This window comes from Meles meles, chromosome 12, assembly GCF_922984935.1.
Source record: "Meles meles chromosome 12, mMelMel3.1 paternal haplotype, whole genome shotgun sequence".
In the NCBI taxonomy this organism is placed as follows: domain Eukaryota; kingdom Metazoa; phylum Chordata; class Mammalia; order Carnivora; family Mustelidae; genus Meles; species Meles meles.
Window position 1 is genome coordinate 22,351,484 of NC_060077.1, and position 27,844 is coordinate 22,379,327.

At 45.1% G+C, this 27,844-nt stretch overlaps 1 protein-coding gene across 5 annotated transcripts in view; it reads left to right on the plus strand.

Moving 5' to 3' along the window:
* The window catches only part of SEZ6L (seizure related 6 homolog like), a 195,983-nt gene that overhangs the window by 112,244 nt on the left and 55,895 nt on the right, over nucleotides 1-27,844 (plus strand). For all 5 annotated transcript variants that reach the window (XM_046025900.1, XM_046025901.1, XM_046025903.1 and 2 more), the window contains exons 2-5: nucleotides 15,805-16,506; nucleotides 17,533-17,666; nucleotides 19,886-20,078; nucleotides 23,949-24,134. In XM_046025900.1, coding sequence (XP_045881856.1) covers nucleotides 15,805-16,506; nucleotides 17,533-17,666; nucleotides 19,886-20,078; nucleotides 23,949-24,134 — 1,215 coding nt within the window. The remainder of the gene's footprint in view (nucleotides 1-15,804; nucleotides 16,507-17,532; nucleotides 17,667-19,885; nucleotides 20,079-23,948; nucleotides 24,135-27,844) is intronic.

The window sequence follows — 27,844 nt, forward strand, 5'->3', positions numbered from 1 at the left end:
TGGGTTTCTAGAATCATGTAATTCACCGCCGGGAGATGGACACGTGCATCATCTACAGATTTTTGCTCTCTCCAACAGGACTTTGTGTCATGAACGCTCTGTACCATCCCAATGGAAGTCAGGACTGTAGCTGTCTCTCTGCTTTGGGACGTGACCACACAGCCCATTGATCTAGAAATCTGTAGCAGTTTAGATGAGCCTCTTTTGCTCTGAATGCTTTGCAACCACACACTCTTCCTAGCCCTCCTTGGTCACTGATCGCTAGCCTAATCTGTTACCTAAACTCTAGCCATTGCAAGGTGGAGCAGTGAAGCACCCTAAAGTGGGCTTCCTGGGGTCACCTGGGTAGCTCAGTGGGTTAGCGTCTGCCTTCAGCTCAGGTCATGGTCCCAGGGTCCTGGATTGAGTCCCGCATCAGCCTCCTTGCTTAGTGGGCTTCAGTAGCAACCAGGGAAAGCCAGAGAGCACCTTGAACCACCGCAGGGGCATATTAGAAGCACACTGTGCATGGGTCCAGCCGCCCTGCATTCTAACCTAGACGGTTGAGTTGAAAGTCACTGAAAGCAAAATATTGATAAAGATGGAGAGCAAGAGCACTCTCAGGTTGAGTTAGCAGCAGGGTACATAGGTTATTCTAAAAAGTACTTTTTCAGTGTCAATCAAAATTTTAAATATATATATTGTTTATATTTAAACAACTTCTAAGACATTCTCCTAAAGAATTAGCTGGATACAGTCACAAAAGATACTGCAGTGTTATTTGGGAAAATGGCAACAACCTAAATATTAATCGATAAGAGCCTAGTTCAATAACATATGTGTTTAGGGGCACCTAGCTGGCTTAGTCAGTGGAGCGCACAACGCTTGATCTCAGCATCATGAGTTTAAGCCCCATGTTGGGCACAGAACCTACAAGAAAGATAATAATAACATGTGTTTATATTTTAATGTAGCCATTAAAAAAATGAAATAACAATGTAGGTGTTGACATGAAAAGATAATCATGATGGATGTTAGTGAAAGACTGGTGGGTTGGGGAAACAATAATGCAAAGGAATACTATACAGCAGTGAAAATGAATTGACCAAAACTACAGCTATCAACACAGATGCCCCTCACAAAGTGTTTAGCAGGAAAAAAAGAGCAGGATATTGAAGGATTCACTAGGGATGACTGCATTTATATAAAGTTTTAAAACATGCCACATAGTCAGAGAAATTGACATGGAATAAATAGACACCAACAATAAATAATTGTAAGGTGATAATAATGCACCTAATAAATAATTATGCTGAAGGTGACATTCAGGACAGTAGTTAGGGGTGGAGAAGAAGAAGGAGCATGTGGTAGGAAGGGAAGCAGAGGCTTTGACATACTGGTTGAATTCTATTTCTTAAGCAAAAGTTGTATACAGATGGCTATTTGTTGCCTTGGTCTTTAACTCTTTTTGAGTGACTGGAACATTTCAAAACGCATTTCTTAGTAAGTGACAGAGCAATATATACAATGTAATAACTCTGAGAATGCTCAGATAGAAAGTGACAGCCGGGCTCATGAGGGCTGTCAGACTGTTCTGCGAGCTGTGCTTTTTCCCCGTGATTTCATTTCACTCTCCAACACCACTAAAGGATAAGACTGGTATAATCCCACCTTACAGATGAGAACAATGAGGTCCAGGGAAGGGAAGTGACTCTCCAGGATCTCATGGACAATGAGCAGCATGCTAAGCCTGGAACACAAGCAATTTTTTTTCATTTGTGTCTTACATAGGTCTTTTATTTATTAAAAAAAATCCATTTACACAATGTCAGTAGAAACCAAAATGATAAAAATATGTAAAATTATAACCCAGGATAAGCAATGATCAGAATGTATTTGTACACTGGCAAATATATATTTCCTATTACCTGAGAAAAGACAAAGACTGCTTTACCAAGGTTTCTAGAATTTTTTTTATTAACACATAATATATTAATTGCTTCAGGGGTACAGTTCTGTGAATCATCAGTGTTATACAGTTCACAGCACACACCATAACACATACCCTCCCCAATGTCCATAACCCAGCCACACTATCCCTCACCTCCCACCCCCTAGCAACCGTCAGTTTGGTCCTGAGATTAAGAGTCTCTTACGGTTTGTCTCCCTCCCCAGTCCCATCTTGTTTCATTTTATTCCTGCCCTTCTCCCCATGACCCCGCACCCTGCCTCTCAAATTCCTCATATCAGAGAGATCATATGATAATTGTCTTTCTCAGATTGACTTGTTCACTTAGCATAATGTCCTCTAGCTCCAACCACATTGCTGCAAGTGGCAAGATTTCAATTTTTGATGGCTGCATAATATTCGTGTGTGTGTGTGTGTGTGTGTGTGTGTGTGTGTGTGTATCACATCTTCTTTATCCATTCTTCTGCTGATGGACATCTAGGCTCTTTCCATAGTTTGGCTATTGTGGACATTGCTGCTATAAACATTCGGGTGCACATGCCCTTTTGGATCATTACATTTGTATCTGTGGGGTAAATACCCAGTAGTACAATTGCTGGGTCATAGAGTAGCTCTATTTTCAACTTTTTGAGGAACCTCCATTCTGTTTTCCAGAGTGGCTGCACCAGCTTGCATTCCTACCAATGATGTAGGAGGGTTCCCCTTTCTCCACATCCTCGCCAACATCTGTCATTTCCTGACTTGTTAATTTTAGCCATTCTGACTGGTATGAAGTGGTATGTCATTGTGGTTTTGATTTGTATTTCTCTGATGCTGACTGGGGTTGAATACTTTTTCATATGTCTGTTGGCCACTTAGGTGTCTTCTTTGCAGAAATGTCTGTTCCTGTATTCTATCCGTTTTTTGATTGGATTATTTGTCCTTTGGGTGTTGAGTTTGATGAGTTCTTTATAGATTTTGGATACTAGCCCTTTACCTGATATGTCATTTGCAAACATCTTCTCCCTTCTCCCACTCTGTCAGTTGTCTTTTGGTTTTGTTAACTGTTTCCTTTGTTGTGCAAAAGCTTTTTTTTATATATATATTTATTTATTTATTTTTATTTGTTTATTTACAGTATAACAGTGTTCATTGTTTTGGCATCACACCCAGTGCTCCATGCAGTACGTGCCCTCCCTATTACCCACCACCTGGTTCCTCAACCTCCCACCCCACCCCCACTCCCCCACCACCCCTTCATAACCCTCTGGTTGTTTTTCAGTCTCTCATGGTTCATCTCCCAAAGCTTTTGATCTTGATGAAGTCCCAATAGTTCATGTTTGCTTTTGCTTCCCTTGCCTTTGGCAATGTTTCTAGGAAGAAGTTGCTGTGGCTGACGTTGAAGAGGCTGCTGCATGTGTTCTCCGCAGGGATTTTGATGGATTCCTGTCTCATATTGAGGTCTTTTATCCATTTTGAGTCTATTTTTGTATGTGGCTTAAGGAAATTGTCCATTTTCATTCTTCTGCAAGTGGCTGTCCAATTTTCCCAACACCATTTGTTGAAGAGACTGTCTTTTTTCCACTGGACATTCATTCCTGCTTTGTTGAAGATTAGTTGACCATAATTTGAGGGTCCATTTCTAGGCTCTCTATTCTGTTCCATTGATCTATATTTCTGTTTTTGTGCCAGTACCATACTGTCTTGATGATTATAGCTTTGTAATAGAGCTTGAAGTCTGGAATTGTGATCCACCAACTTCGGTTTGCTTTTTCAGCATAACTCTGGCTAGTCAGGGTCTTTTCTGGTTCCATATAAATTTTAGGATTATTTGTTCCATTTCTTTGAAAAAAAAATGATGCTATTTTGATATATACCCTGTATCACTATACTGTGAAGGGTTTTGATCAAGAAAGGATACTGTACTTTGTCAATTGCTTTCTTAGCATCTATTGAGAGTATCACATGGTTCTTGTTCTTTCTTTTATTAATGTATTATACCACATTGATTGATTTGCAGATGTTGAACCAAGCTTGCAGCCCAGAAATAAATCCCACTTGGTTGTGGTGAATAATCCTTTTAATGTACTGTTGGATCCTATTGGCTAATATTTTGGTGAGAATTTTTCCATCAGTGTTCATCAGGGATATTGGTCTGTAATTCTGCTTTTTGATGGGGTCTTTGTCTGGTTTTGGGATCAAGGGAATGCTGGCCTTATAAAATGAGTTTGGAAGTTGTCCTTCAATTTCTATTTTTTGGAACATTTTTGAGAATAGATATTAATTCTTCCTTAAATGTTTGGTAGAATTCCCCTTGGGAAGCCGTCTGGCCCTGGGCTCTTGTTTGTTGGGAGATTTTTGATGACTGCTTCAGTCTCCTTACTGGTTATGGGTCTGTTCAGGTTTTCTATTTCTTCCTGGTTCAGTTTTGGTAGTTTATATATCTCTAGGAATGATATATCTACATCATAAATATAGATATATCTCTTTAGATATATAGATAGATAGATATCTATATATATGTGTGTGTATATAGATATATAGATATATATATGTCTTTCTTCCAGATTGTCAAATTCGCTGGTGTATAGTTTTTTTTGTTTGTTTGTTTGTTTGTTTGTTTTTAAAGATTTTATTTATTTATTTGACAGAGAGGGAGATCACAAGTAGGCAGAGAGGCAGGCAGAGAGAGAGGAGGAAGCAGGCTCACCTGCGGAGCAGAGAGCCTGATGCAGGGCTCGATCCCAGGACCCTGAGATCATGACCTGAGCCGAAGGCAGCGGCTTAATCCACTGAGCCACCCAGGTGCCCCTGGTGTATAGTTTCTTATAATATGTTCCTATAATTGTTTGTAGTTCTTGGTGTTTGTTGTGATCTCTCTTCTTTCATTCATCATTTTATTAATTTAGGTCCTTTCTTTTTTCTTTTTGATAAGTCTGGCTGAGGTTTATCAATTTTATTCATTCTTTCAATGAAACAGCTCCTAGTTTAGTTGATTTGTTCTACTGTTCTTTTGGTTTCTATTTTATTGATTTCTTCTATGATCTTTATTATTTCTCTTCTCCTACTGGGTTTAGGCTTTCTTTGTTGTTCTTTCTCCAGCTCCTTTAGGTGTGGGGTTAGGTTGTGTACTTGAGAACCTTCCTTGTTTCTCGAAAAAGTCTTGTATTGCTATATACTTTCCTCTCAGGACTGCCTTTCCTGTGTCCCAAAGATTTTGAACAGTTGTGTTTTCATTTTCATTTGTTTCCATAAACTTTTTAAAATTCTCCTTTAATTTCCTGGCTGACACATTCATTCTTTAGTAGGATGCTCTTTAGCCTCCATGTATTTGAGTTCTTTCCAACTTTCCTCCTGTTGTTGAGTTCTGGTTTCAAAGCATCATGGTCTGACAATATGCAGGGAATTATCCCAAACTTTTTTTTTTCAAAGATTTTATTTATTTAATTTGACAGAGAGAGAGATCACAAGTAGGCAGAGAGGCAGGCAGAGAGAGAGGAGGAAACAGACTCCCTGTGGAGCAGAGAGCCCAATGTGGGGCTCGATCCCAGGACCCTGAGATCATGACCTGAGCCGAAGGCAGCGGCTTAATCCACTGAGCCACCCAGGAGCCCCTATCCCAAACTTTTGATACCAGTTGAGACCTGATTTGCAACCCAGGATGTGATCTATTCTGGAGAATGTTGCATGTACACTGAAGAAGAATGTGTATTCTGTTGCTTTGGGATGGAATGTTCTGAATTATCTGAGATGTCCATCTGGTCCAATATGTCATTTCAAGCATTTATTTCCTTGTTGATCTTTTGCTTAGGTGATCTGTCCATTTCAGTGAGGGGGAGGTGTTAACATTCCCTACTATTATTGTACATTGCCAATATGTTTCTTTGATTTTGTTATTAATTGGTTTATATAATTGGCTGCTCCCATGTTAGGGGCATAGATATTTTAAATTGTTAGGTCTTCTCGTTGGACAGACCCTTTAAGTATGATATAGTGTCCTTACTCATCTCTTATTACAGTCTTTGGCTTAAAATCTAATTTGTCTGATATAAGGATTGCCATGCCAGCTTTCTTTTGATGTCCATTAGCATGGTAAATTGTTTTTCACCTCCTCCCTTTAAATCTGGAGGTGTCTTTGGGTCTAAAATGAGTTTCTTGCAGACAGCATATTGATGGGTCTTGTTTTTATCCATTCTGATACCCCATGTCTTTTGATTGGGGCATTTAGCCCATTTACATTTAGGGTAACTATTGAAAGATATGAATTTAGTGCCATTGTGTTGTCTGTAAAGTAATTGTTGCTATATATTGTCTCTGTTCCTTTTTGGTCTGTTACTTTAATCTCTCTCTTTGCTTAGAGGACCCCTTTCAATATTTCCAGCAAAGCTGGTTTGGTGTTTGCAAATTCTTATAGTTTTTGTTTGTTCTGGAAGCTTATTTCTCCTTCTATTTTCAATGACAGCCTAACTGGATATAGTATTCTTGGCTGCATATTTTTCTCGTGTAGTGGTCTGAGTGTAACATGCCAGTCCTTTCTGGCCTGCCAGGTCTCTGTGGATAGGTCTTCTGCCAATCTAATATTTCTACCATTGTATGTTACAGACCTCTTGTCCCAAGCTGCTTTCAGGATTTTCTCTTTGTCACTGAGACTTGTAAGTTTTACTATTAGATGATAGGGCATTGACCTATTTTTATTGATTTTGAGGGGAGTTCTCTGTGTCTCCTAGATTTTGATGATTGTTTCCTTCTCCAAATTAGGGAAATTCTTTGTTATAATTTGTTCCAATATACCTTCTGCCCCTCCATCTATTTCTTCTTCTTTTCAGATTCCAATTATTCTAATATTGTTTCATTTTATGGTATCACTTATCTCTCAAATTCTCCCCTCATGGTCCAGTGGTTGTTTATCTCTCTTTTTCTCAGCTTCTTTATTCTCCATCATTTGGTTTTCTATATCACTAATTCTCTCTTCTGCCTCATTTATCCTAGCAGTAAGAACATCCATTTTTTATAGCACCTCATTAATAGCTTTTTAAATTTCAATTTGTTTAGATTTTAGTTCTTTTATTTCTCCAGAAAGGGATTTTATTTCTCCAGAAAGGGATTCTCTCATTTTTTTCCATGCTTTTTTCAAGCTCAGCTAGCTCCTTGATAATCATCATTCTGAACTCTAGTTCTGACATCTTACTAATGTCTTATTGATTAGGTTCCTAGCCATGGGTATTTCCTCTTATTCTTTTTCTTGGGGTGAGTTTTTCCACCTTGTCATTTTATCCAGATGAGAATAGATCATGAGAGAACAAAATACTAAAAGGGTATCAATGACCCCAGAAAAATATACACTAACCAAATTGGAAGAGATCCAAAACTGGGGGTAGAAGAAAGGAGAAAGAGAGAGAGAGAAGAAGAAGAAGAAAAAGAAAAATATATATATATATATGGTGAATAGAACAGAGCCACACACTTGATTGATTTGGGGTGTATTTTGGTCTGTTAGAAGAAACTGTCTCCCAAAAGTTTAAAGAAATAAAAACCTAAATGTGTAGAAATAATAAGATTAAATACAATGAAGGGATAGAATATGACTATAACAATGAAAATTAAAACATAATTCTTAAAAAGGTATTGATAGGAGAAAATAGTTTTAAAAAGTTAAAATAGGAAAGGAAAAAAATTTTTAAAATAGAATAAAAAATAAAATTAAAAAAACTTAACTTTGAAAGACTAAAGAATCATGGGGGGAAAGCCATGAATTCTATGTGCTGTATTCCCCTAGCTCTGGAGTTCTGCAGTTCTCATCGATCAGTGAACTTGGTCTTGGCTGGATGTTCTTGCTGATTTTCTGGGAGAGGGGCCTGTTGTAGCGATTCTCAAATGTCTTTGCCCGAGGCGGAATTGCACCGCCCTTGCCATGGGCCTGGCTAAGTAATCTGCTCAGGTTTGCTCTCTGGAGCTTTTGTTCCCTGAATGCTTTCCATAGAGCTCTGGAGGATGGGAATGAAAATGGCGGCCTCCCAATCTCTGGCCCCATAGGAGCCGAGAGCTAGGGGTCCCAGTCCTCAGTGCGCCCTTGGAGAAAAGCACTCAATCACTCCCGTCACCCTAGCCTCTTGCTGTGCTCTGAGCTCACCTGGCCTGTGAACGAGCATTTCTATTTCTGGCACACAGCTCCGTTTAGAGTCTCCAAACCCAGATTCCTGCCATGCACTCCCACGCTGCTCCTCCCAGAGGAGGAAGGTGAGTCTCCCCAGATCTTCCACTTGTGGGGTCCCTGCTCAAAGAGCAGCAGCCTGACTGTGCCTCAGATCATGGTTTAAGGTAACCCTGAGCTGAGAGCCCACTGCTTAGCTCCATCTCTGCAACCAGCTTTCCTGCTCTGACACCTGGGAGCTCTGCTGCCCTCAGGCACCCCCGGTCTTTCTGCAATGCTGTGAGTCCTGAGACCACTCTGTCCCTGTGAGGGCTCCACCCCCACTTAGCCTCTGGAGCAAAAACCCTCCACAGAACAGACTTCTAAAAGTTCCGATTCATGCTCCATGGCTCCACTGCTTGCCAGGAGCCGGCCCCTTCCCCCCGCGGTCTGTCTTCCTGTGTGTTGCCTCAGGTTCACTTCTCCACACGTCCTACCTTCCAGAGAGTGGTTGCTTTTCTGTTCCTAGAATTGCTGCTCTTCTCTTTGATCTCCTGTTGAGTTTGTACCATCAGAATGGTTTGATAGCTACCAGGATGAACTCCTGGGACCCAAGGAAATTTAGGTCTGCCCTTCCTCTGCCATCTTGCTCCTTCCCCTGGAACACAAGCAATTCTGACCTCACCCCCACACCCCAATGTGCGAACACACCTTTTAAGGTAAAAAAAAAATACCTTATTATTTTTATATCAGTACATTTTATTGGGAGATTAAACAAAACCCTACCAACACTGATTCCCTTTAGAAGGTAGGATTGGTGGACAGGGCAGAGGGGCAGTACTTAACACTTCTGATTCCATACCTTTCAGGAATTCTTAAATTTTTAAAATTATTTTAAAGGGAAAAAAACTATTTGAGGGTGTGGAAAGAGGAAGGAGCACGGAAACAATGTCAGAAAGTATCCAAATTTACCCCAGTTTGCTGCATGATCTGAGACAAGTCACATCCTCTCTCCATGTGTTGATTTTTTTAAATCTATAAAATGGGAAATTCCAGTCTGACAGAATGGCTTACAGAGAGAATGCAGACAGCAGGCAATATGCTTTCTGGAGTGTAACTCATCATTTGCTATCCGTATTGTCCACATGGACACACAGGTACAGGGCTGCCACTGAGGCAGAAGATGAAACTCCACTGCCCCCAAGCCCACCTCCCCCACCTCTGCCCTTTCTGCCCCAGAAAGTCCGTGTGAAGCCCAGGTGGGAATGGCCCTGTAAGTCTACCCGAGGGTCCTCATTACTGCAGGATAGAGTAAAATGGGTCTTCCCTGGCTGCAAAGAATGGGTTGTAGCCAATGGTTCCAACAGTTTATTATCCAAGGTGGACCTCTGGGTGCCAGCGCCTGTGGGCTGGTCCAGCATTGGAACGTACTAGGTGCTCCCTGAATGCATGAATGAATGAATGTATAAATGAATGATCAAATGTGAGTTGGAGAAGGAAACTCAGCCTTCACTCAATTCAATTTCCTTAATCTATGAAATGGGAATTAGGCTAAGATCTTCTCCAACCTAAAAGTCAATGCAAGTAATAGAAGTAAAACAAAGCTGATCAGCTCCCGAATGGGAAGGAAGGTCTTCTCGGTGCTGAGGGCAGTGCCAGTGGTCATTGATCAGAGGTGATTTTGTCTCTGCCAGTGGGACATTTGGCAATGTCTGAAATCACTCATGATTTTCCCGGGGGGTGGTAGCAGGGTTGGGGGAGGCATTTTGCTCCTGGCGCCGAATGGCTGGAAGCCAGGGATGCTGTTCTATGCATGTCCTACAGTGCACAGTGTAGCCCCTTGTCCCCCAACAAAGAAAGACGCAGAAGGCACAGGACTAACCAATGTTCTTCGGGGCAATCCAGATGATCCTAGTTTTGTTTCTGACTGCACTTGATGTGTTCCGGTGTGATTTTTCAAGCCTCAAATAGCCTGGTCTCCTTCTTGCTACCAACATGCCATGTGACCCTAGCAGCCCATTCCCCTTCTCTGAACCTCAAGTCCACTTTCTGGGAGGTTTGTAACCACAAATCTTGAAGGTGTGATATTTCATTATTGACTTTGTCCCTGTTGGGCAATTTCTTCTTGAGGAGTGCAAAGGCAGGAGAAACCACCAACTGAACGGAGCATTATTAATGAGGATTAGACTAGGAAGCAACAGTTTCGTAGTCCCCTTTACAAAAAAAAAAAAAAAATACACCCACTGACGTGCCGGCCAGGCCCACCTCCTAAAAGTCCTCACTGTGAAGAATTTGATGAGGGAAAAATTATCGTCATCCCTAGTGGAAGACCAGAGGGTTCAATGACTCAGTGAATGAGGTACTTCTGTGATAGCAAATGTGTCTGTGTGTTCTCTTGGCCTTTCCATCACCAGGTACTAAAGGCAGTGGTTAAACCCAGCTCGTTCTGTAATTTTTTTTTTCACTTAAGGCAGTATTAAATATTTATTATAGACATTTTGGAAAACACCAAAAAGTAGAAGGAAGAAAACCCATGTCATCCAGAGGAAGCCAGGGCCACATTGTTGGAGCCATTCCTAGAGTAATAATGTAGAGGCGCCTGGAGCGGGGGGGTTGAGCATTCAGCTCAGGTCATGATCTCAGGGTCATGAGATCCTGGGCCCTGAGCTAGGCATGGAGCCTGCTAAAGATTCTCTCTCTAGGGGCACCTGGGTGGCTCAGTCAGTTAAATGCCTGCCTTCTGCTCAGGTCATGATCTCAGGGTCCTGGGATTGATTGAGTCCCGCATCAGGCTCCCTGCTTGTGGGGAGTGTGCTTCTCCCTCTCTCCCTGCCCCTCCCTACCCCTTGTGCTCTTTCTCTCTCTCTTTCTCAAATTTAAAAAAAAAGGGGGGGGCACCTGGGTGGCTCAGTGGGTTAAAGCCTCTGCCTTCAGCTCAGGTCATGATCCCAGGGTCCTGGGATCAAGCCCCTCATAGGGATCACTGCTCAGGAGGAAGCCTTCTTCCTTCTCTTTCTTTCTGCCTGCCTCTCTTCCTACTTGTGATCTCTGTCTGTCAAATAAATAAATAAAATGTTAAAAAAAATGATTCTCTCTCCCTCTCCTTCTGCCCCCCCTTAAATATATATATGGTAACAACATTACAGATAGTGACTCCCTATCGTGACGAGCACCGAGGAAGGTATAGAATTGTTAGATCAATATGTGGTACACCTGAAACAAATAGAACAGTGGATGTTAGTTTAAAAAACTTTTAAATTAACTTCAAAAATTAAAAGAAATGAAGTCTGATAGAGCTTACAGTAAAACAAAGCCCACCAAAACACCAGCTCTGCATCGCAATTTGTTTTGGGTGGTTGGCCCCGTCGTTTTCATACACACCACAGAATTTTACGTCTTGCTCTTCTCGCACATTATCGCAGAAGCACTCCCCAGCTGTGGCTTCCTGGGCTTCCCACTCCATCCCTGTGTGCCGGCGTGGGGATGGGCTGTCTTCAGTCACTCTGCAGCCGCCGAGAAGCTCCGATTCAAATCCTCAGCTTCAGAGCGCGTGGTGCATCTTTGCCTCTCATGGGATGCTTCCCAGTCTAATCTCCCCACCTCTCCCATCAAAGTGAGAGAGGGAAAAAGGGAAAGGTGCTCCCTCCTCAGCTTTGATGGGAGAAAGAAGGCTCAGTCGTCTTCAGCATGCGGTCTGGAGAAGGGATAGCAGCCTCTCTGTGTATTTAATTAAAGCCCCATCTCTTCCGTTGGATATCCATGTTTGGTTATTGGTGTATGTCTGTCTTCTGGAAGTGCCTAGAGCATTGGCTCTCGTGTCCTGAGTATCAACCAGCAGAGAAATGTCACTCATTAATTGATGGGCAACGCTGGGGCATTGAACACACATGATAAAGGAATCACCCAGATGTGACTAGGATGACTGAACATTGTAAATACTCTGAGAAGGAAGAGTTCGTTTAATCTGGTGGTCTTTGAGCCCCTGGGAAAAGCCAGCCTAGTGGAGCAAGTGATTACGTCTCTGGATCTCGAAGGCCCTGGAATCCCACTCTGACTAATTCCGGCTGGGATCTGGTTTTGCACGGCACACCCCCGGCCAGCATTCCGGCTGAGAATGAGGCCTCCAGCGGCAAACACTGCAGACCACAGACAGACTCTCGTCTGTCTTGAACATGGCCTTGAGTTTGGAGCCAGCCACCAAGATCCCACGGGTGAACCCTGAGGAGGAGGCAACATGGGGGCGGGGAGGGAAATTTACCTGGTGGATCTGCAACTCCCCTTGACAGTTAGGTCTTCAGTGGGAACGAGCTGACTCAGTCCAGCCAGGTCTACTTCCTATAAGGCTGAATTGCCGCTATGGTTAACACCCGTTGTACCATGGGGAACCCAGAGCTGGGCCCAGGGACTATGGGGAGGAGGCTGTTCATGGACTCCTTTCTCTTGCATTCCCTCCTTCTCTTGTGGGCTGCGTTGGATCTAGACAGGCTGGGGTGGCCAGGGGAGGTCACAGGGCTTGAAAGTGTCAATACCTGTGGCCCAGACCTACACCTGGGTTCCTGCCGCCTGCAATTTAAAACAACTTGAAGGCAAAACCAACAAGGAGTAGAAAGGCAAGATCACAGGTTCCAGAAGGAGCTTTTCTGATCAGTCTTATGATAAGAGTCACCCAAGGGGTTTTAACAGCCCCCACTTTCAAGCTCTACCCCTGGAGATTCAGATGTCAGGGGCCTGACAGGGGAGAGTGACAAATGTGTAGTTTAACAAGGAATCCAGGGAGGGGTGAAGGGTATCATTTGGGAGATTTGAAAAACACTATAGGCCACCCAGCAGGGAAGCGAAACAATGGCGACTGAGGGGTGGTTTTGGAGGGGGCCTCTGCTTCCTACTGAGAAGGACAGGCTGTCAGTGATAACAGTACCTTCGCGATACTTAACAGAGCTGCTAGCATGGTCTTTGGCTTCAGGAAAATGGAGGTTGGAAACCCAGCTTTGCGGGTTTGTGTGACCTTGGAAGTTAACTTAGTGTCCCACAGCCTCACTTTGCTCATTTGTACAATAGGAATAATTTTTCCCTTGAGAAACAATAAAATTAGGTAATGGTTTAAAAAAATAAAAGCATTTAGCAGATGCCTGATACATACCCAGCACTCAGTAAAGCAAACAAAAATAAAACGTCATAAATATCGCTATTATTATGGCCAAGGGCACACTGGTGTGCCTTTGTCATTTGTCCTTTGTCATCGCTCCTTCCCCTCCCTCACTTGTAATCGAGGGGACATTTTTGTAAAAGGACTGGCAGAAGCTAATACACCCACCAGACCTAACAAAACTCACAAGCCAGTGTCAGGATCGAACCACTCACTCTGCCCTCTCTAGCAAGATTAACAAAGGGCTTGAAGAATAATTGTCAATTACCTATCACGCCCCAGATCAACACAGTCCAAGCTGGAAGACCTGACTAGTGTGACCTAGTCTGGCTCCCCTCCTGACACAGACAGAGAAGATGGAGAGAGAGAACATGAAACCCACACGGTTATGCTAGGGAGCAGTGGTCAAGGTTGGAGCACCATCCGGGTCCCCCAACCCCAGGGGCATCCAAGCTTTGTGCACTGAGTCACAGCGGCGCTTGGGAGCCACGTGACCTGACCCCTCACCCTCCTTCCTCTCTTTTGGCCCCTTCCCTTTTTTCTCACTGCACAGTCTACAGAGATGGTCAACATCAATCATTTAACAAAAGTGACAGTGCCCGCAAAAAGCACAGCTCTTGAGCAGACCCGTGTCTGATCTAATTCTATGAGGTAGATGGGGTGGCTCTGTTGCGCACAAGAGGCTTCATGGATTTGCCCAGTCTCATGCAGCTGGGGGACTGTGGAAGGCAGGATTCGAATCTGGGTCCAATTCTAAAGCCTCGATGCTTCCCACCTTGGACCAGGAAACCTGCTTGGCCCCTGAATGCCCTTGATCTGCCCTTGGGTCATGCACGTGCCCCGTCCTCCCCCAGACAGGTTCCTGCTCTGGCGCGACCGGGAGCCCGGAATGTGCGCTGGCTGGTGATCAATGGGACACAACAGGAACATTTGTCGATGCCAGTTGCAAACTGTTGCAGTCTATATAGATTAAGCCACTGCCGCCGACTCCATGAAAGTAAATGAGCCTTTCCGACAGCGGCAGAAATAAATTTAAATGACAGTGCTGAAGGGCCCAGAGACTGCGGCTGAGCGAGTGTCTGTCTGCAGAAAATCGACAAGGACAGCTATCAGTCCCAGGGCTTCTATCCCAGGATGTAATTCCTCTCTATCTCGAGATCATCATCGGGGATGCTCTGACCGCATCTGGCTTCCCACGGAAGGGTGCGGGTACAATGACAATAGTAAAGACAGTGACAGCAGCCGGCGCGTGCTAGGCACTCACTGTGGGTGAGGCGTCTACCTATAGGTACAGGTAGGCTTTACCCACGTCAACCCATTGCACCCAGGAAACAGTGTGCAATAACCCTGCTTTACAACTGGGGAAACTGAGGCTCAGGAAGGTCAAAGCCACATGCCAGCTTGCATCTGACGGAAGTGGGTCTCAAGTAAATGCAGGCGATCTCAGCCATGAGTCTGCCAAACAGTTGCCAGGGCCAGCCCTTGCTTAAAGTTACTAGGTGGGGGCGCCTGGGTGGCTCAGTGGGTTAAAGCCTCTGCCTTTAGCTCAGGTCATGGTCCCAGGGTCCTGGGATCGAGCCCCGCGTCGGGCTCTCTGCTCGGCGGGAGGCCTGCTTCCTCCTCTCTCTCTCTCTCTCTCTCTCTCTGCCTGCCTCTCCACGTACTTGAGATCTCTGTCCGTCAAATAAATAAACAAAATCTTTAAAAAATAAAAATAAAAAAATAAAGTTACTAGGTGGTTTTACATTCAAGGCAAAAATAAATCACACTTAGCAAGATATAGAGTGCCCACCAAGGCCTGGCCCGGCAACTACCCTGACTCACCCAGTCACCCTCCATCTGCTTCCCCTCATATTCCTCTATTGTGCTCCCCTTCTTGCTCCACACTCTTCCTGTAACCCTCTGTTCTGAACCAATCTCATGATTCTGAATTTTCAAATCTTTCTGGGTCTCCCACAAGGTCAATGTTTAATTATTTAGAAAAAAGAAAAAAGAAAGAGAAAGAAAGAAAAGAAAAGAAAAAGTGCTTCCCCCTCAACCCCAGGACAATATAGCCCTGAGCCAGGGCACACAGCTTGGAAAGGAGTGTGGGCTTGTTACAACCCCCACTCATCCCTTGGGTGATGTGCTTGTGTAGTGAACAACCTGCCCAACTGTACATAGTGGTCCTGCCCCACAGACTGAGTTAGAGGACTGTTCTCTGTGCCTTGTTAGCATGCTGAGCTTCTCTCTTTCTAAGCATCTATCATACCAAATATGATTATTTCTCCTTTCCTATTACCCCTTTCAGTACATAAACAACTAGCACATGAGACTCTTGTGCCCTTGGTTTCTGTAACCCTAATGCTTAGCTGGGACCTGGCAGAATCAACAGTAAGTCTGTATGGTCAGCAAAAGGAAGAAAGGAAAGGAGCACGAGACAGAAAGAAAAGGAGAGGGAGGGAGGGAGGGTCAGGAAAGAGGGAAGGAGGCAGCTCCCATATCTGTCCTGGCATCTTGACAAGTTTTCTGCCCCACCCTAGGCCCCCAGGTCAGGAGATGGAAGACATAACCCCCACCCTCGGCCCCAAGCTAACAGGTGTCTTTCCTCCTCTTCCACAGATGCATCCCAGGAAGCAGACATTGGCCTTTCGGGTGCTTCCCTTCTACCCTCCAAAGCTCTGGAGAGCAGCAGTCTGAGCAAAGAGAGCCTTGAAGAGAGAGTGACTACGGCCCCTCTGAATCCAGTGCAGTCAGGGGAAGATCTGGAAGGGGAAGCCCCCTCGGCCGCCCTCTCCACGCGGCTGCTGGAGGAGACCGCCACCAAGCGCACCCTCCCCTCTGGGAAGAAGCTGCTTTCCCTCAAGCAGGTGAACTCGGCCAGGAAACAGCTGCGGCCCAAAGTCACCTCCACGGCAGCAGTCCAGAGGACAGTGTCCTCCCCTGCCTCCTTGGGCCTGGGCCTCCTCTCCTCCTCCGCCACTGAGAAGCCCCGCCCCCCCGGAGACCCTGAGCCCGCTGCCTCCGAGGAGGCCCTCTGGCTGGACCAGAAAGCAAGTGTGGTCCCCACGACGCCCGCACCCCTGCAGATCTCCCCCTTCACCTCGCAGTCCTATGTGGCCCACACGCTCCCCCAGAAGCCAGACCCTGGGGAGTCTGCAGCGCCTGATGACGCTCCCGACGTTCCCCCCGAAGATGCCAGTCCCATAACCTTGATGGACAAAGGTGAGAACGAACTGACCGGGTCAGCCTCAGAGGAGAGCCAGGAGACCACGACATCCACCATCATCACCACGACCGTCATCACGACTGAGCAGGCCCCCGGTAAGCAGCCCCCAGACCCTCAAGCCCTCCTCCTGCAACCACAAGGCACCCACTCTGTGCAGGCCATGGTGGGAGGGGGGCCAGGGAGACGCATGTCCCACCATCACTTACCACCTATTGAGCACCGACTTGACCTCGTGGCTCAGAATTACTATCCCCATTTTAAAGATGAGACAACTGAGACTCAGAGACATCAAGCAATTTGCCCAAGGCCACGCAGCTAAAGAGTGGTATTCAAACCCTTTTCTGCTTGGAATAGAATCCTTTAACCTGCTGAAGGCCCTTGACTTTTCAAAGTCTTGGTTTTTTTAAAGATTTATTTATTCATTGAGAGAGAGCACACTTGGGGGGAGGGGCAGAGAGAGAGAGAGAATCTTAAGCTGATTCCTCACTGACAGTGGAGACTGATGTGGGTCTTGATCTCAGGACTCCAAGACCATGACCGAAGCCAAAACCAAGAGTCTGACACCCAACCACTGTGCTAGCAGGTGCCCCTCAGAGTGCTGTTACTTTGACAGTTGCATTTACTTCTCCAGACTTGATAAAATGCATGTCTGTGCCCCAGTCTTCTGTCTTCTTTTCTGTTTTCAAACAGAGAAGACAGACTCCAACTGTCGATTATAGGTAGATTTGGGACAAATGCATTATGGCCTCTCTTTAGAAAGTATAAGTTCTGTGTTTGAAGCCTGCTCTCTGTGTGAGCTTGGCCCAGACACCACCCCTCTCTGAGCTTCGGTTTACGTATCTCTAAAATGGGGATGAAATGTCAGGCCCTACAAGGGTGAATGGTGTCGGCCCTGTACAGTGGTTAGGATTGTGCCTAGTGGAATGAAGTAAGCAGTCAGCTTGTGTCAGCTATCACAGTTTTGATTATCATGTTGATTCTGGGGACTGAAGGAGAATTAGCAGCAGTAGGAGGGAGGGGGAAAAATGTAGGTGTCCCAGAAGCCCAGAGCCACCCCGCAGCCCATCTGAGACATGACATCTGAGCTGTCCTCTGTGTCCTAATGAAAGTCCTTCCTCCAGCTCCCTGCAGTGTGAGCTTCTCCGATCCCGAAGGATACATTGACTCCAGTGACTACCCACCACTGCCCCTCAGCGGCTTCCTGGAGTGTACGTACAACGTGACGGTCTACACTGGCTACGGTGTGGAGCTCCAGGTAACTGTAGAAAGTCACCTGGACAGTGCCTGCCTCTTCCAGCAGGAAGTCTCTGGAGGGTTGTCTGACTCAGGCTTTCTGTTATCATCCCAACTGCTTTGGTTCCTTCTTTGCCTTAAGCGGGGCAATTTGAGCTGGGCTTTGTTGAATGAATAGGAGTTCCTGATTCAATGCACAGCTGAAATAGGCGTACATGGAAGAGGGGGAACTGTTGATAAATTGTAAGGTATTATACTCAGAAGGAAAGTCCTCTTATACCCTGTATCAAACACATTATACCCTGTATCAAAACTTTTGCCTGTAAGCTGAGAATGGAAAAGCAGAGTGGCATAGTGCTCAAACATCTGTGTTTAAGTCCCAGCTCTACCATTGAAAGGTGTGTGACTCTGGGCAAGGGATATAACTTCTCTGACCCTCGGTCTCTCCATCAGTAAAACAGAGATAATACTACTACTTTACAGATACTCAGGATGGTAAGAATATGACAATGCACAGACCATTCATCCAGAGAGCCTAGCTCAGTGTGTGTTACCAGTTATCCTCATGCTAGTTCCTGGCCTTCCCCAATTGACCCCCCGCCCAATTTTTAAAAAATGGAAAATGGAAGGTGTCTGGGAGTGGGGAGCTGTCCAGTTCACTGCCCTACAGGAGAGGACAGGAAAAGAAAGCTGGTACCAAGTCATGGTGGTAGACCCTTCCAGGCTAAGTTTGGAGGTCTGGATGTGTAACTTTTTCTAACAGACAATAACAAACCATCAAAAGTTTTTGAGCTGGGTTGGTTGTGACCTAAGCAGAACTTTATTTTAGGGAAGTTTTTCAGACTTTCATAGAGAGAATAAAAATTAAGCCCCTCAGCACCAGGAACAGTGGTCTTTGCAGTCCCGGACTTAGTACAGTGTGTGGCACATAGTAGGTACTTCCTAAATGTTCATGGAATTAAAATGAGCTGGAGGAAATTTGAAGTCCATTTGAATGTGGCACTCCGTGGTCCTTTTCCTTCCACTTGGTGTCTAACACTGCATGGAGCTCTTTACCAGGCACATAATTCCTTCACTGAGTACCTACTGGGTACCAATCATGGCTGTTTACACTGGGGGACATGGGAGTGTGCAAACTAATGCAGTACCTCCCCTAAAGGAGTTCACTGTCCTGTGATTGAGACAGACATACTTAGGAGACATTAGAATGCCATTTGAAAAGGTCTCCAGTGGGTGCTTATAGGGGATGTTGTAACATCCCAGTGGAGGCACGGGAAAGCCCTTTGGTAGTCAGGGAAGGTCTCACAGAGAAGGGCAATTTTAGTAGGGCTTTGGCGAATGAATAGGAGTTTGTCAAAAGAGAAAAAGAGTAAGATGTACAATCTACAAGAGGAAGGGTTCGTCGGTGACGCCAGCCCTGCTCTGGTGAGAGGCAAAGGGGCTAGGATCCCAGGCCCACTAGGAAAGGCATCAAAATCCAAATTGGGCACTGAGATCTGACTAAAGGTCCCCCACAGCCACACTCCATTTGTTTAGTGTCTTTGTATACAGCTAAAATATCTCCCCTCTTTCTCCTCCAAACCTGGAAAGTGGACTTGGAAATCAAGTATGCAGTTCTTTGCATAAGTTACGGGGTTAGAGCCGTTGTTTTACAGCACATGAGAGTGGCCCTGAGAATGCCCTAGAAATGAGCCCCCACTCTCTCTTACCAGTTCATGCAGAAAGGGGAAGAATGAATTCAATCTACATAAATATTTATTGAGCACCTCTTATGTGCCAAGCACTCTTCTGGGCACTGGGGACAAGGAACAAATTGGGGGGCAAAAACACCTTCATTCATGGAGCTTACATTCTGGTGGAATGCCTTATTCTGTCCTCCTGGAGTTTGGCTTCAGGAACCAGCAGATCAAGCCCTTGCCCTACCCCCCATCCCTAGGAGAACTTACCTCAGCTGCCAGTGCGGAGGAGGCTCTCTCGCAGGAGTCATCCATGGACGCTTACAGATTTTTGCAGTACCTTTGCCCTACACATTGGCTTCAGTCTGATCCCTCATGAGGGGAACCTAGATGTTTCCAGGGCTCCGGATGTTTCCAAGGGGGCCTGTCTGACCTCTTGACTTGGGGCTGGCTGAGGGCTGCTGTGTTAGCATTGTCTGGGGTCCTCTGGCAGCCGCACAGCCTGCAAGGGCCCAGTCTCAAGCACAACTCAAGTTCCTTTCCATCTGGCCTTGTCTGTCTGCAGGTGAAGAGCGTGAACTTGTCTGACGGTGAGCTGCTCTCCATCCGTGGGGTGGACGGTCCCACCTTGACAGTCCTGGCCAACCAGACTCTCCTGGTAGAGGGACAGGTTATCCGAAGTCCCACCAACACCATCTCTGTCTACTTCCGGACCTTCCAGGATGATGTCCTTGGAACCTTCCAGCTGCACTATCAGGGTAAGATCGCATCTAGGCTAATGGGGGGGGGGAGTAGCTGTTTGCCTCAGTTTCCCTCTGGAGCCAAGGATTCTCCAAATTTTTGTGCCAGGGATTCCTCCATCAGTTTGTTAAAACCTCTGGACCCCTTCTCAGAACCATGTTTTTGAAAGCGTAAAATAAAACCTTACATGATTAAGAAGGAAACCAGTCAGGTTGAATTACAGTTGTCAAAATATTGTTTTAATCTGCAATGTCATAATCCATGTGCTTCTTTATTAACACATTAAATAATAATCTCCCCCGGCAGCTCTGATAATTACTGTAATTTCAAAGTACTGAGGAACATAAGAAATATGTCAAGATATCTACTATGATATGAAAATATCTGTATTTCTTTTGGTGATGAAGTCACACGTTCCACAAATAGGTCATAGTCTGTTGCTTATCTATGTGATTGAAGGAAATACCACCGTTCAGTTAAAGGTAAATAGAAAACCAGAAAACCACTTTTTCCCATTCAGATCCACAGCTCCTGAATTTCCTAAATGAATCCTCAGGGAAGTCCATGGATTTCTAGCAAAAAGCCTCAACTCCCAGGGGCCAACCCACAGGGGTCCGGCTCTCTCTTTTCTTCTGCAATGTTTTTTTCTTTCTTTTTTGTCTGACTCTGAGACTCCTCTCTTGCTTTCTGTACATCTTGCTCTTCTTTCTCCCTTCTTTCCTTCCTCCTTCTTGGTCCCCTCCCTCTTTTCTTGCCTCTTCATCCTTTCCTTCTCTCCCTCTCTTCTTTCCCTCCCCCCTCCCTTCCTTCTGGCTGATGCCCTCTCTCTCGCTCTCATCCCCTTCCTCTACCTCTGGAGCCCTTCCCGTGACCTCAGGTTACCTCCCTGAACCAGAAGCTCCTCTATTTCCTTGCCAGATACCTGCACGGAGAGTGGAGTCTGCCCTCACACATCTGGATATTTGGACACCCTCCACATTGGCATCAAACTGAGTGAACATCCGGAAAAACAGTTCTGTTGAAACTTTGCTCTCGGATGTTTCTGAAACAGGGGAATGAGTGTCTATGGGAGTACCCGCCTCATCACCACTTTCCAAGACCGAGACTGCCCTGTTGTTTTGTTCATTACTGAATGGGGGCAAAGAAATAGCTTGTAGAGCCCTTGGGTTGGATGTAATCCTCTCAGTGAGTTCTGGGATCATCGATACGTCATGCAGTGGGAGTGGTCAGACCATACAGCCGAAAGGGGCAGTTAGGAAGGATCTCACATCCTCTTAGGAGAATTGAGGAGCTCAGCACGGTCCCCTAGATCCTCCTACTGCCCCCAGCTAGATGTTGGACTATGGAGGCTCTTCCTCCGTGTTTCCTCTTTAATCCTTACTTCCACTGGTGAGGCAGGGACAATTGTCGACTCCAGTGGAAAGATGAGGAGAACCAAGTTCAGGGCATTGTGTCCCTTTCTCAAGGTCACACAGTTTCTAAAGGATGGAGGAAGAATGTAAACTCACATTGGTCTCCTCCACAGGCCAGGCCTGTGTGGGCCAGGATGGTTATTTTCAAGCTGTCCTATCCTTTGGCACTTCCTGAAGAGCTGCTTATTCGAGTTCTGGCCCAAGCTTCTGTGCATTTTTTAAATTAATTTATTTATTTTCAGCGTAACAGTACTCATTGTTTTTGCACCACACCCAGTGCTCCATGCAATACGTGCCCTCTCTATTACCCTCCACCTGGTTCCCCAACCTCCCACCCCCGCCCCTTCAAAACCCTCTGGTTGTTTTTCAGAGTCCATAGTCTCTCATGGTTCATCTCCCCTTCCAATTTCCCTCAACTCCCTTCTCCTCTCCATCTCCCCATGTCCTCCATGTTCTTTGTTACGCTCCACAAATAAGTGAAACCATATGATAACTGACTCTCTCTGCTTGACTTATTTCGCTCAGCATAATCTCTTCCAGTCCCATCCATGTTGCTACAAAAGTTGGGTATTCACCCTTTCTGATGGAAGCATAATACTCCATCGTGTATATGGACCACATCTTCCTTATCCATTCGTCCGTTGAAGGGCATCTTGGTTCTTTCCACAGTTTGGTGACCGTGGCCATTGCTGCTATAAACATTGGGGTAGAGATGGCCCTTCTTTTCACTACATCTGTATCTTTGGGGTAAATACCCAGCAGTGCAATTGCAGGGTCATAGGGAAGCTCTATTTTTAATTTCTTGAGGAATCTCCACACTGTTCTCCAGAGTGGCTGCACCAATTTGCATTCCCACCAACAGTGTAAGAGGGTTCCCCTTTCTCCACATCCTCTCCAACACACGTTGTTTCCTGTCTTACTAATTTTGGCCATTCTAACTGGTGTAAGGTGATATCTCAATGTGGTTTTAATTTGAATCTCCCTGATGGCTAGTGATGATGAGCATTTTTCATGGGTCTGATAGCCATTTGTGTGTCCTCATTGGAGAAGTGTCTGTTCATATCTTCTGCCCATTTTTTGATATGATTATGTTTTGTGTGTTGAGTTTGAGGAGTTCTTTGTAGATCCTGGATATCAACCTTTTGTCTGTACTGTCATTTGCAAATATCTTCTCCCATTCCGTGGGTTGCCTTTTTGTTTTGTTGACTGTTTCCTTTGTTGTGCAGAAGCTTTTGATCTTGATGAAGTCCCAAAAGTTCATTTTCGCTTTTGTTTCCGTGGCCTTTGGAGACATATCTTGAAAGAAGTTGCTGTGGCTGATATCGAAGAGGTTACTGCCTATGTTCTCCTCTAGGATTCTGATGGATTCCTGTCTCACGTTGAGGTCTTTTATCCATTTCGAGTTTATCTTTGTGTACGGTGTGAGAGAATGGTTGAGTTTCATTCTTCTACATATAGCTGTCCAGTTTTCCCAGCACCATTTATTGAAGAGACTGTCTTTTTTCCATTGTATATTTTTTCCTATTTTGTCGAAGATTATTTGACCATAGAGTTGAGGGTCCATATCTGGGCTCTCCGCTCTGTTCCACTGGTCTATGTGTCTGTTTTTATGCCAGTACCACGCTGTCTTGGTGATCACAGCTTTGTAGTACAGAAATCAGTGGCTTTCTTATACACTAACAATGAAAATACAGAAAGGCAAATTAGAGAATCAATTCCATTTACTATAGCACCAAGAACCATAAGATACCTGGGAATAAACCTAACCAAAGAGGTAAAGGTCTGTACTCGAGGAACTACAGAACACTCATGAAAGAAATTGAAGAAGACACAAAAAGATGGAAGACCGTTCCATGCTCTTGGATCGGAAGAATAAACATTGTTAAAATGTCTATACTGCCTAGAGCAATCTATACTCTTAATGCCATTCCGATCAAAATTCCACTGGTATTTTTCAAAGAGCTGGAGCAAATAATCCTAAAATTTGTATGGAATCAGAAGAGACCCCGAATTGCTAAGGAAATGTTGAAAAACAAAAACAAAACTGGCGGCATCACGTTACCTGATTTCAAGCTTGTGCGCATTTTTAACAAACACCGAAATTATTTGTGCTGGTAGGACAAAACCCACCTGAGTCCTACGGCCCCTCCTTCCCCCAAGAAGAAGGCAGCTCTGCATCCACACGGAGAGAGGCTTACATGAGGTGTGGGAACTTATTTTTCACCCCAAACCTGTGATCTCTGTTTAGACAGGGTGGGGACCTTGGATCCCAGAAAAAGTGTCAATCTGGCGGTCTCCTCACCCTATGATCAACGAGAGTTCCAAAAATACACACATACTGCCCCCACCCAGGGCTCTGGAGCCCCCAAGGGCCTTATCTTTTCTCCTCAGCACAAATTGGCTCCCGGGATGTGGGTCACGTTCTTCCTGTCCCGGCTCCTAAGGGATGACCATCTGCCTTTGCATTTCTCACAGCCTTCATGCTGAGCTGCAATTTTCCTCGCCGGCCCGACTTCGGGGATGTCACAGTGATGGACCTGCACCCGGGTGGGGCGGCCCATTTCCACTGCCACCTGGGTTATGAGCTCCAGGGTGCCAAGACGCTGACTTGCATGAATGCCTCCAAGCCCCACTGGAGTAGCCAGGAGCCCATCTGTTCAGGTACGTTCCCCCCTTGCCAGACCTCCCACTCCCCATTTTCCCCTCCCCCACAACCCTTGACAACCACCAACATGCTTTGTGTGTCGATGGATGTGCCTCTTCTGGACATTTCATATAAAGGGAATCCTACAATACATGGTCTTCTCCAACTGGCTTCTTTCACCCAGGATCCTGTGTTTGAGGTTGACCCATGTCGTCACGTGGGTCAGTACCTTGTTCCTTTTCATGGCCGAGCCATATGTCTGTGTGTGACTCTGCCCTATTTTATTGGTGTATTCATTGGTGGATGCTGGAGTTTTTCCCACTTTGGCAATGATGAATAACGCTGCTGTGAACATCTGTGTATCAGTTTTTGTGTGGACGTATGTTTTCTTTTCTCCCGGGTCCTATGGTAATTCTCTGGTTAACTGTTTAAGGAATTGTCAAGCTATGTTCTGCAGAGGCTGCACGGTTTGTCTTTCCCACCTGACTGTGTGTGAGAGTTCCTCTTTCTCCACATCCTTGCCAGCACTTCTTATGTTACACGTTTTCTTTTTATGATTCTAGTCATCCTGGTGGGCAGGAAGCTTTCTCATTATGGCTTTGATTTGCATTTCCCTGATGGCTAACAATGCTGAGTGGCTTTCCTGTGCCTCTTGGCCATTTGTAGATCTTAGAGAAGTGTCTGTTCAAGTCCTTTGCCTGTTTGTTTTTTTAATTTTGTTATTTGTCTTTTTGTTGTTGTCCTTTACATATTCTGGATATTAGATCCGTATCAGGGATACAATTGGCAAATATTTTGCCCCTCCCTGTGGGTTGCTTTTTGACTTCTTTTTTAAAATTTACTTATTTATTTGAGCGAAAGAGAGAGCGGGGAGAGTGGCAGAAGGAGAGGGAGAAAGAGAATCCACAAGCAGACTCCCCACTGAATGTGGAACCCGATTCCACTCAGGGCTTGATCCCAGGACTCTGAGATCATACCCTGAGCTGAAACCAAGAGTCAGGTGCTTAACCGACTGCACCACCCTGGTGTCCCATGTTTTTTCACTTCTTGCTAGTGTGTTCTAATGCAGAAAAGCTTTTCGTGCTGACAAAGTGTAATTTATCTATTTTCTTCTTCTGTGGCTGTACTTTGGGTATGCCTGCTGCCACACTTTGAACCCAGTCAGTAGATACTGAGACACTGCCAGGGCTGCTGTAAATGTTCATGTAGTAATGCTGCATGATGACAACCATTACCTCCACATTACAGGTGAGGAAACAGAGGCTCATGGAGGTGAAGTCACTTGCCCAAAGTCAACAGACAGTCATTGAAATGAGTTCAGAGCCCTTCTCTTCTGAGCTGTTTTTCTCAAAGCATGGTCTACAGACAGCAAGATGACTACAGATTCATAGTTCTGGGCCCCCTACAGGACCAGCTGAATCAAAATCTCCATTTTAGCGTGCCCCTATGTGATTTGCATACACATTACGGATCAAGGGGCTCAGGGTTACCCTGTACTGTTAGGCACAGCCTTGACTATCCTCAGGTATCAAGAGAGAAAAACCATATTAGATTCTCAAAAGTTCCAGTGGTGGTCAGGAAAGCACAGGTCGCCTGTAATAACTGAGCACCTAATATGTGCCAGGGCCTGAGCCATGAACAAGGAGAATACTGGGAATAATAATAAATTATTCCTTCAGAGTCAGGGGAATCTGAAAGCAAATGAGGCCTGATGACACATTCTGAAATTTGATTGTTGCAGTATTGTTCCCCCAAGGCCCTTCGGAATTTTTCTTCTTTGATTTTTAACAAAAGGGAAATATCCAAACCATAGGGCAGTTGGGCTCTGTGCCTCTCCCACGTTAATTTTTATCTATGTGTGAAATCAGAGAGGAATTAAGCCTCAATTTGTGCTAAGAAAGATGGATGGGGAGCCACGGTTGGCAAATTGAAGCCAAACAGAGCCATCAGTTGGCTTAATAAGGCAAGGAAGGGGAGCAGAGAGGCAACAGATGAGCGGCAGCTTGGGGAGGACAGATGGCCAGTGCCCCCCACCAGGGTCTGTGTTCCCCATCTCCTCAGCTCCTGAGCCATAAGACAACAATGCTGGCTATGTTTTGAGCACCTACTCTGTGCCAGGGACGGTGCCAGGTCCCCTGTGTGCATCATTTCATTGACTTCTCACCATAGCCCTATAAACAGGGTGGAATCAGTACCATCCTTTGATAGTGAACTTGAGGTACAGAGTTTCCGTGACTTGTTCTAGATCCACAGAAGGTTGAGTGGCACAGGCGGGGTTTAAACCTCCACTTTAGGACAGGAAGGCAGTCGGGAGAGAGAGAGACAGACATACGCACAGAGACAGAGACAGGCGTGTGCACGTGCCCACACACACACCCCCAAAAACAAAAACAAAAACATTCACACACCTCTGTCCATGGTGCTGAAAGACGTGTAGCTGGCAGGGGTAGGGGGGTGGGGAAGGGGCTTCTAGGCAATGTCTTTGATGTAAATCACCACACTCCGGAGCAAAGCAGAGAGCTATCTACCTTTTCGCCCACTGCAAGTCCTTATTGGTCATGCAGTCATTCAACAAACATTTAATGAGACCCAAGTATCTCCTAAAAATAAGAAACAGACTACTTCCTTATGTTTATCTATCTCCCTCCAGTTCACAAATTAATTTTTAATATTTCTTTATTAGATTTTTATGATAAAAGTAATATATATTCGGGGTGCCTGGGTGGCTCAGTGGGTTAAGCCGCTGCCTTCGGCTCAGGTCATGATCTCGGGGTCCTGGGATCGAGTCCCGCATCGGGCTCTCTGCTCAGCAGCAAGCCTGCTTCCCTCTCTCTCTGCCTGCCTCTCTGTCTACTTGTGATCTCTCTCTGTCAAATAAGTAAATTAAAAATCTTTAAAAAAATAAAAAAAAGTAATATATATTCTGGTAAAAAAAAATCAAGAAATTCAAAATTGTAAAGATAGGAGCAAATTACTTTCATATTTATAGTCACAATAGATTTTTGCAAATAGCTCATTGAAATAGGTAAGGTACACAGACCATTTTGTAACTTGCTTTTTTTTTCCCACTTAAAATATACGGAGCATTATTCTATATTCCCAAGTATTCTTTAAGAACATGATTTTTTTAATATTTTTATTTATTTATTTGACAGACAGAGAGAGATCACAAGGAGGCAGAGAGGCAGGCGGGGCGGGGGGGAGCAGGCTCCCTGCTGAGCAGAGAGCCTGATGCGGGGCTCGATCCCAGGACCCTGAGACCATGACCCGAGCCGAAGGCAGAGGCTTAACCCACTGAGCCACTCAGGCGCCCCAAGAACATGATTTTTAATAGCATATGAATGGAGTGCATTTATTTTACCGAAGAGCTGTGAATGTGTGTGTCTTCTCGTTTTTCGCTTAGAAGCATGTCAGCAGTGAACACACTCATTCATAAATCCTGGTGAAAATCTCCAAATCTTCCTTTTAGCATAAATTTCCAGAACTCTAATGACTAGGTCAGAGTTTGGGAACATACTTTCTAGATTTTTCTCCAAATTGCTCTCCTGAAAGGTCATAGCAATTTGCATTCTAACCAGTTATGAGTGAGACTGCCCATTTCCCACCACCTTTCCCATTGGCAAGTTATGGCTGCTTTTTACCTTGCCCGATCAGGTGGATGAAAATAGAAAGCAATCTAATTTGCCTTTCTTTTGTTATGAGTGAGGCTGCATTTTTAGTGCTTACT